The sequence below is a fragment of the Periplaneta americana genome, chromosome 7 (genome assembly GCF_040183065.1).
Source record: "Periplaneta americana isolate PAMFEO1 chromosome 7, P.americana_PAMFEO1_priV1, whole genome shotgun sequence".
Lineage (NCBI taxonomy): Eukaryota > Metazoa > Arthropoda > Insecta > Blattodea > Blattidae > Periplaneta > Periplaneta americana.
Genome location: NC_091123.1, coordinates 131,651,491 through 131,662,073, shown reverse-complemented (window position 1 = coordinate 131,662,073; position 10,583 = coordinate 131,651,491). Strand labels below are relative to the sequence as shown.

Here is a 10,583-nt window from a genome sequence, read left to right as displayed (position 1 = left end):
TTCGAGAGGAGTTGTGCTTCTTCACGACAACGCCCGCCCGCACACTGCTGCTGGATCAATTCGGTTGGGAAATCTTTGATCATCCGCCCTATAGTCCAGACCTTGCTCCTAGCGATTTTCACCTTTTCACTAAGCTGAAAGACTTTCTGGGTGGTACGCATTTTGGAAGTGATGAAGAGTTGAAGAAGACAGTGAACACCTGGCTTAATGAACTGGCGGCAGAGGAGTATAACACGGTAATTCTAAAGCTAGTGAACAGATACTACAAATGTTTAAATGTAGGTGGTGATTATGTAGAGAAGTAAAGGAAGCTTCAGTTATGTAACAGACTTTTTTTTTTCAAATAAATATTTTTTTTTTTTAATTATTACAACAAAATGGTCGTTATTTCCTGGATCCCCCTCGTACATACCAAGTGCTCTCAACATTGAGCTACGCCGAAGTCCAATCCACAGCACCGGATCGAACTCCCCTCCTCCAGTGTTTTTTCCTTTTGTGGCCTGACTCCAAGTTAGGCATGTATGTTGACCTTTTATTAGGTCAACTGCCATTAGCAACTTTTAGCAACATTGTATATTTCTGTACATATTACTGTGGAATCCCGGCCACCAAGTCACTCAACTGAGTGCGCTCCTTGTATAATTGCAGTTGACTTAATAAAATGTCAACATACATGCCTAACTTGGAGTCAGGCCACAAAAGGGAAAAACATTGGAGGAGGGTAGTTCGATCTGGTGCTGTGGATTGAGCTTCGGTGCAGCTCAATGGTGAGAGCGCTTGGTACGTAGAACCAAGGATTCGGGTTCGATCCCCGGTGCTGGAGCGAATTTTTCTCCTCTAATATTAATTGTTCCATAAGAGGGTTATTCTATAATGCTAAAAAAATCTTAAGTAACATCTGTATAACAAGTATCAGTGACCAAGCCACTTATTTTGAATGATCAGAAATTTTTCAGATTTGGAAACCTTTCAACTTATGTATTTTATCACCACATATCTTTGTGAAACTTCATTTTCTGCCATGACTGTGCTTAAAACGACACAGAGGAACCACCTGCTGCAACTGTATGACTGTCTCTGTTTGGCTATCACTTCAATTCATCCCAGAATTAACAAGTTAATGAAAAGAACACAGCAACAAAAGGCTCACTAGCCCCCTTCAAAGTTTATGTAGCTTAGGTGGAAAAAGTAATTTTGGAGAATTCGTTTATAAGAGTAAATTACTGCATGCAATAGCTGAATAAACTTCTATCCTTGATTAGTTAAATTGTTCTGTTAGACCAGTTTGGAGTACTATAAATGAGTATTACAGTGATAAATTGTATTTTCATCAATATACGAGCAGTTTCAAATAATGCATATACCTTTTAAAATTTTATTTGAATAAATTTTTAAGATTTTGTTTTGTTCTTCAGGACATGGCCAGAAACATCGTTTTTGGGGAGTCTGGCATATCGTCAACTGTGCATGTAAAACATTTATCTTTGCTTTTGTCTGCTACAGAGCACATGGACCAGAGAGTATAATTCTGATACTCTCTGATATGGATATTGTTCCTGGGCAGGGGTGAAGGGAGGCACCAGCTGTTTGTAACATTTTGATTGTTGATTTTAAAAGTACAATGACTGCTGGCTGCCATTGAATTTACGCATGAACGTTCATTCAGTGTTTTACTGTTACAGCAAAATGTGTCTTTTTTGGCAACATGTCAAACTATAATTATTTATTGTAACAATGATCAGTTATATCCATTATTACTTAGGCTATTATATCTTATTTTTATTTGCTCCTCTTAAACACATAAAATAGTAAAACAGGTTTCAGCTAACAAACGAATTTCTTAAAATAATTAATGCTGTAAAATGTTATTTTTAAAAACATTTTTGCTATCTGTTAGACAATGCTTGGAAAGAATGATGAATGAGAGAAAAGTTCAAGACAGAAGAAGATATCAGATGATAGACAACATTAAGATATAAGGATCTATAAGAGAAAGGCAGAAAATAGGAAAGATTGGAGAATGCTGGGTTTGCAGTGAAAGACCTGTCCTTGGTCAGAAAACTATGAATTAAAGAATGAATACAAAATATTAATGCTATTATTTTACACTTCTACTGATTTACAAATTCGCATTATTGCAAAGTTTGTTAATCTGCCCTTCTTTCTTACAAGAATCCTACAGGCCAAATCCCTACTCACTGTGGGAAAAACAGAAACGAAAATAAATCACAGAACATTGGGGGAGAAAAATAAATCACGCTGAAACTAATCATCACAGAACATTGGGAGAGACAAATAAATCACGCTGAAATTAATCAGGAAGACAAAAAGAAATTGGCTGGGTCACTGGCTGAGAAGAAACTGTCTACACAAAGATGCACTGGATGGAATGGTGAATGGGAGAAAAGTTCAGGGCAGAAGAAGATATCACATGATAGACAACATTAAGATATAGGATCACATGCGGAGACTAAGAGGAAGGAAGAAAATAGGGAGGATTGGAGAATGCTGGGTTTGTACTAAAGGACATGTCTTGGGCAAAAAAGAATGAATGAATGGATGGATGGATGAATGAATGAGCACACAGGGACAGTTTCAGTAGCATAATCTTGCATTAAAGTAAGCCATTGTCTCAGTAACTCCATGAAATGCATTACCTGAAATTTTGCATACATTACAAACATTTTAGAACTTGCATAGGTATGAAAGCATTATATTTCTAATCAAAATTAAGTCATTAAGTGTATCCATCTCTTTTACTGGCCAGTGTACTGTAGGGTTCCCATTCATCCCGTTTTTCCCGGGACAGTCCTGTTTTCTGATCATATGTCCCGGTGTCCCGACTTTTTTTCAAATGTCCCACTTTTGAATAGCCTTCCTAAAAAAATGGGTTACGAAAGTTGTTCTTTTTTCAATAAGTAGCGCTCCTGGTGACTAATTCATAGAACATTATTTCTATTGCAATGTTGGTGATACTTAGAGTGATGCTCTTTCCTTCTCTCTCCATGCTTATGTTGGCAGTATTAGTTATAATTTCTGTTTCCGATTACATTCAGTAACATAGCATCATACCGAAATGATAGCATCAAAAGAGAACTCCCATTCATCAAAGGTGCTAAGGAAAATGTGGAATGTACATTGTGCAATGCTAGATTTTGCATTTCACATGGTGATCAGTCAGACATAGTCAACCACGTCCATAAATCTGAGAAATACTTGAATGCATCTTAAAATATTATATTCACTCTTGTTTACAGTACCTATCATCAAGTTGTATTTTAATAATAATAATAATAATTTGAAGAGTTGGCAAATGGGCATTAGAATGTATTTTTATAATTTGATTAAAATGTGATTGTGGCGTATGTTGTGGATTTATTTAAAAACTAGCTGTACCCACGCGCTCCGCTGCACTTTAGAAATAAATATAAAGTAATTACATAATTAAAATAGAACATTGGGTCCAGGGAACATTCGTGTTTGATAGAAGAATAAATCGTTTAATATGGTACTTAATTTAAATTGTATTTAAATAACAAAAATGCTATCATTTTGGTCCAGAGACCGTTCATTTGGTTCAAATATAATTTGTTTAACATTTTTCTAAATTAGTCTTGAATGCATCCTTTAATAAATCACTCCAAATTAATAGAGTTGATTGTGATGGTTAATTAGCTTCTGAGATTACTTCATACAAACACACAAAATATTCTCTGTATATTAATATTGATAAATGTCAAGGCCGCCTTAAATAGACGGAGTCATTTGTTTTGATTTCATTGTAGCCATCGTCGTCGTTCCTGCATTAACACCTATGTCATATATCGATTTTCAGATTTTTGCTCTACTAAATAACTTAATGATGCAGCATATAATACAATCTACTATATATAATCTATACTAATAATAAATCTGTAGCCAAAATTTTTCTGGTAATTTTCGATTTTCCAAAAATAATTGGTCCTAACATATATAATTAACCACCCTGAAACCGAAAATCACTTTTTTGAAATTTTTGTTTGTATGTCTGTCTGTCTGTATGTTTGTTACCTTTTCACGCGATAATGGCTGAACCGATTTCGATGAAAATTGGAATATAAATTAAATTTGTTGTAACTTAGATTTTAGGCTATATGGCATTCAAAATACATTATTTAAAAAGGGGGTTATAAGGTGGTCTGAATTAAATAAATCGAAATATCTCGCTTATTATTGATTTTTGTGAAAAATGTTACATAACAAAAATTTCTTTAAAAATCATTTCTGATAAGTTTTATTCCTTGAAAAATTTTGATAGGACTGATATTTAATGAGATAAATGAGTTTCAAAATTAAAATAACTGCCATCTAAGGCGGTGTAATGAAATAAACAAATGAATTCGTCTATAAGGAGCCTTGGTCAACAATAATCCAAAGCTATGAATCATAGCCTACAGAGAATGTTTGTGTGTTTGTATGAAGTAATATCGGAAGCTAAATTAACCGATTTGTGTAATTAATTATTATTTCACCATTGGACAGTGTAGTTCCTCTATATGGACATAATGCTATAATGTTATTACAGTAACTTCTGAGTGAATTGAGGACAGATAAGATTAAAATAGCTTCTTATGCACAAACAACTTGATAGGCTATTCTGTGTATTCGTTTCCTGTATTTCTTAAAATAATGTTTACCTCAGAGAATTACGAACCACAAGAGTATACTGATTTAGTATTCTGTAATAATATGTTAGCTTAGCATGCCATTATTTTATAATCCAAATTTTAACTATCCTCAATTGAATCGTGTTAAAATACATAAAATACATATGCATTAAATGCAATGCAAAAAAATTGGGTAATGAGCCAAGCAGATTAAGTTGTGCTGTTGTAAAATAAAATTTGTTCCTCCTGAGATTCAAGAGCCCCCATAACAAATTAAAAACTTACTTATCTGTGTACATCCGTTATCAACACATTTTTTATATAATATAATATAATATAATATTGGTATAATATAATATAATATAATATAATTTAAGTTATTTAAGTTATCTGAAGGTTTCAGAACCATAGTGGCCCAAGCGCCATTTACTGAATACGTAGAAAACAAGGGTTAAAATTAAGTTATTATCATAATTCAATGGAAACATATAGCAAGTAAAATAAACTATACACATTAAATCTAAATGATATGTCAGTCTTCATTAAAGTATGGATGCATGTAATAAAAATTAAGAAACATGTTAAAGGAATTGTCATTGCACCAAATGAGTGGTCTCTGGACCAATATGATCGCATTTTAATTATTTAAATACAATTTAAATTAAGTAACATATTAAACGATTTATCCTTCTATCAAACACGAATCTTCCCTGGATCAAATGTCCTATTTTAATTATGTAATAACTTTATATTTATTTCTAACGGGTGCAGCGGAGCGCACAGGTACGGCTAGTTTAATTATATTCCTTTCTTTCGAAAATGTAAGAACTCACGATCTCCTATGCACTACTGCCATAGAATGAATAAATTTGTTTTCTTCCTACTAAAAAATTTAATATTTTGCACCTAGAAGTTACGGAACAACGACACTATAATCTGAGGCGGCGGTGGAAATGTATTGTATTGTTATTTTAAAACTCTTGTATATCCTTAAATATCAGTCCTATCAAAATTTTGCCTGGAATAAAACTTATCAGAAATCATTTTTAAAGAAACTTTTGTTATGTAACATTTTTCACAAAAATCAATAATAAGTGAGATATTTCGGTTTATTTAATTCAGGCCCTCTTATAACCCCCCTTTTAGATAAAGTATTTTGAATGCTATATAGCCTAAAATCTAAGTTACAACGAACTTAATTTATATTCCAATTTTCATCGAAATCCGTTCAGCCATTATTGCGTGAAAAGGTAACAAACATCCAGACAGACAGACAGACAGACAGACTTAAATATCAGTCCTATCAAAATTTTTCCTGGAATAAAACTTATCGGAAATCAGTTTTAAAGAAACTTTTGCTATGTAACATTTTTCACAAAAATCAATAATAAGCGAGATATTTCGATTTATTTAATTCAGGCCCCCTTATAACCCCCCTTTTAAATAAAGTATTTTGAATGCCATATAGCCTAAAATCTAAGTTACAACGAACTTAATTTATGTTCCAATTTTCATCGAAATCCGTTCAGCCATTATCGCATGAAAAGGTAACAAACATACAGACAGACAGACAGACAGACATACAAACAAAAATTTCAAAAAAGCGATTTTCAGTTTCAGGGTGGTTAATTGTATATGTTAGGACCAATTATTTTTGGAAAATCGAAAAATACCAGAAAAGTTTCGGCTACAGATTTATTATTAGTATAGATTAGCAGTTTTCATTGTGTCCCGTTTTTTATAATATGTCCCAGGTTTTTAAGTAAAAAAATTGGAAATGTCCCAGTTTTTTTAAATTACATTATGGGAACCCTAGTGTACTATCATTAATGGCCCCATGTGGAAGCCTACACCTTTGAAAACAAAGCAACAATCGGAACATAACATAGGTTCCGTATGTAATAATTTACTTGAACTAAATAAGTATTAAAACTAGAACAAAGTATAGTTTCAAAATGAAAACTTGTATCTCAACAGAGAAATGATATAGGAATTTCATTCATACTTCAATACCTAATAAGTTATTGAAATAAATAAGTAAAATACTGTACAAGACATTTCAGATGTGTACCTGGTCATTGTACTTCTCATAGAAGTAAATGTAGTGATTCAGGAGTTCTACAAATAGCTGAACTTGTACTGATGGGTCCATACATTGATTTCCTATGCGAACACCTTTCTTCAGACATTCAAGAACACGCTTTCCTTCGTTCATCTATAAGATAAAAATTACAAATGTTATAAAATTCCTTTACAAATATATTTCAATTAGAATATGACACTTTGCTGAAAACAATGATGAAATTAGCTCAAGAAACAAATGAATCGGTTATAGTTGAAAGGAACTAAGTCCACTTTTTAAAGTTTTGAGGTAATCGAAAAAAACTGTTTTGTGGATAATCTGTCGCAGATTAAAGCAAAATATATTGTACACATATATTTCACGTGTACAATATATTTTGGTTTAATCTTCGGTAGATTATTCACAAATCAGTTTTTTTTCGATTATCTCAAAACTTTAAAAAGTGGACTTAGTTCCTTTCAACAATAACCGATTCAAATGTATTTGTGAACAGCATGTGAGGCTGTAACATGAATACTTAACTCATACCCATGTAAGTTTACAATGGTTCACAAATTAAAAGTATGATCATGAAAAGAGGCTGCTATACTGCCAGTAGTTTCAGAGATTCATCAACCGACATGAACCTGAAGTTTTAAAAAGAATTTTTTCAATGATGAAGCAACATGAATCATATGGCCAATCTTCTACACCGGTTCCACTGATTCAGATGTGTACTGTTCCAAAATAGTGTATCCATTTGTCACCCAGCTGAAGATGAGATTGATCATTATTTATTTCAGAAGTGCTGTAGGAAGTAATTTTACTTATTAACTTATTTATTTTTATTTTTCTAATAATTGTAACATAAAATATAATAAATACAGAAAAACTTCAGCTCGTCCCTGAAAGAGTACAACTCGTGCTCAGGGGCGGATTCCTGAATTGACATTAATAAGTGTACAATATAATTTGTCTTATGTCTACTATGCAATTATAATATATAAATTTAAATTTACAATTTTTCAATTTTTATAAAATCCATACATAACTTTCTAAATTTAATACTAGAACTATTAGAATTGACAAGATTAGGATATTTAAATATAAATTTGTTATATATTCTTGGGCCTAAATTACTACTATGATTAAATACTGTAACAGTGTTGCATTTTGGTTCAAACAATTTTAAAGAATTCATACCTTTTGTTTTATAACTATGAGAATACAATTCAAAATTATTTCGATATTTGTGTATGAATTTTATTAATACAATATAATAAATTTGTCTAATGTTAAGTACATTAAAGTCTAGAAACAATTTTTGAGATGGAAAATCAATAGGTTTATGAAGACATATTTTAATTATTTTCTTCTGTAATAAATAAAGTGGATTAAAATTGGATTTAAATGAGCTACCCCATCCTATAATTGCATACATACTTATCGATTGACATAAAGTTAAATATATTGTGCGTAATAAACTTATTGACAAGTAATTCCTCAATAAAACAAAATAATATACTATTTACATCTCAGTATCCTCTCCATATAAAAAGAAACATAAATTACAATAAGCTAATTTCGCTTATAGAAAAAGAAAATTGGGATTCCGTGCTTAACTGTGAAAATGCTGAATTGTGCTTTCAAGTATTCCAAAATTTAATATCTAATTATATAGACATAAGCACAGATGTATCTTACTTTAAAGTATCTTCTAAATTAAGAAAAATAAAACCCTGGATCACCACAGGTATCATTAAGTCAATCCGTATAAGAGACAAATTAGCCAGAAATATTAGAAAAGAACCTGATAATATAAATCTAATAAATTATTACAAAAAATACAGAAATACTTTAACTCTTATTATAAGAAACATGAAAACTCAGTATTATCAATCTCAATTTCAGAAGTATCGAAATAATCCTAGGAAATTTTGGCAAACTATTAATGAAGCCACAGACGTAAATGTGAACCAAAATAGTATCATATCAGAGATTTTAAATGAAGAGGGAGAAATATTTAAAAACAAAAAAGACATAGCTAATGAATTTAATAAGTATTTCTCAAAAGTAGGACATAGCATTGCATCGAACATCAACAAATCGGCATTTAACACGAAAAATTATTGCAGTGGCCATAATAAGCACGCATCTTCCTCCATGTTTTTATCACCAGTAACCGAAGAAGAAATTTATAATATTGTTAAATCCTTAAAAAATAATGTCTCACCGGGAATCGACAAAATTACAAATAACACATTAAAGATTATCATTAAACATATATTAAAACCGCTTGTTTATGTATTCAATCTATGTCTCACCCAAGGAGTTTTCCCAGAATCTCTGAAAAATGCTGTAGTTGTACCGGTCCATAAGTCAGGGGAAAGAAAAAGTCTGAATAACTATAGACCTATATCCTTGCTCTCTAGCTTCTCAAAGATATTAGAAAAATGTTTAAAAAACAGATTAGTAAATTACTTAGAGAAAAATGAAATTCTCTCCAAACATCAGTATGGCTTCAGAAATAAATTATCTACGGATGACGCAATTATTGAAGTCACTGGTAAAATTATGCAGGAGTTGGATAACGGTTCTAAATGTTTAGGGATTTTCTTAGATTTAAGGAAAGCTTTTGACACGGTGAACCATCGTTTACTTCTGGACAAATTATTTGATATAGGAGTCAGGGGTATTGCGCATAAGTTATTTCAAATCATACTTAAACAAAAGAACTCAGGTAACCAAAATTGATGATAATATCAGTGAAAATGTAAATATTGATATAGGTGTCCCTCAGGGAACAATTTTAGGTCCTATTCTATTTTTAATATATATTAATGATTTATTAAACATTGATTTGAAAGTACATAATGGCTCCTGTTATTCTTACGCTGATGATACGGTGGTGATTTTCAGTGGTTTAACTTGGGAGGACACTTATAAACATGCCAATGTAGGTATAAATTTTATCAAAAACTGGCTTGATGCAAATTTGCTATCTCTAAATATAACTAAAACTACTTTGGTGCCATTTTCTTTAACAGTCTCTGGATTGAACAAATTGAAATCACTTTCTCATTTAAAATTAATAATCCACAACTCATTTTGTAAACTCTCTACAACCTGTAAATGCCCTTGCCTGAAAGAATCTGTAGATGTGAAATACCTGGGAATTATTGTTGATCAGCACTTGAAATGGGATAGACAAATCACCTTTTTATGTAACAGAATACGTAAAACAATTTACAAATTTGTAAACCTTCGCCATTACTTGCCTACTCACGTATTACGTTTGGTTTATTTGGCTCTAGTTGAATCTGTTATCCAATATGGTATAATTGGATGGGGAGGCATTACAAAAACTGCTCTTTTTTTTTCTAATTATGTTGCAAAAACGTATAATCAAAATTTGTTTGAAAAGGCGACTGGATTATCCAACAAATTTGATCCATTCTGAATTGAATGTTTTTAGAATTGACCAAATTTATGAATACTCTTTAATGAAATTCTATCATAAAAATAGAACGAAATTTGTAGCTCAGCCACATGCTCATAATACGAGACGAAATGAAATTCTTAAATTAGTTGAACCTAAATATTTCACATCTGCTGCTTTACTACACAGTACAAATTATGGTCCACGGCTATATAATTCGATAATAAAATTTCATCCAGAATTGACTACTTTAAGCAATGAAATTTTCAGATCCAGAATTAAAAAATTTATATGACAGACTTCCCTGTATATATATTATGTACCATGTATTGTAAAACAAGTTTATTTCTATCCTAAGTGTATTTTTCTATTTTATCTTGGTTACTATGTCAACATGACCTGCACTAATTATACTACTAATAATAATTTAATATTA

The 10,583-nt window shown here is 31.4% G+C and overlaps 1 protein-coding gene across 3 annotated transcripts in view; it reads right to left on the bottom strand.

The window, feature by feature from the left end:
* Vps35 (Vacuolar protein sorting 35) overlaps positions 1-10,583 on the bottom strand; it is a 69,791-nt gene that overhangs the window by 14,789 nt on the left and 44,419 nt on the right. For all 3 annotated transcript variants that reach the window (XR_011333171.1, XM_069831317.1, XM_069831318.1), the window contains exon 14: positions 6,718-6,861. Coding sequence is in view for 2 of the 3 variants with exons in the window: in XM_069831317.1 (XP_069687418.1) it covers positions 6,718-6,861 (144 nt within the window). In the remaining variant the exon portion in view is untranslated. The remainder of the gene's footprint in view (positions 1-6,717; positions 6,862-10,583) is intronic.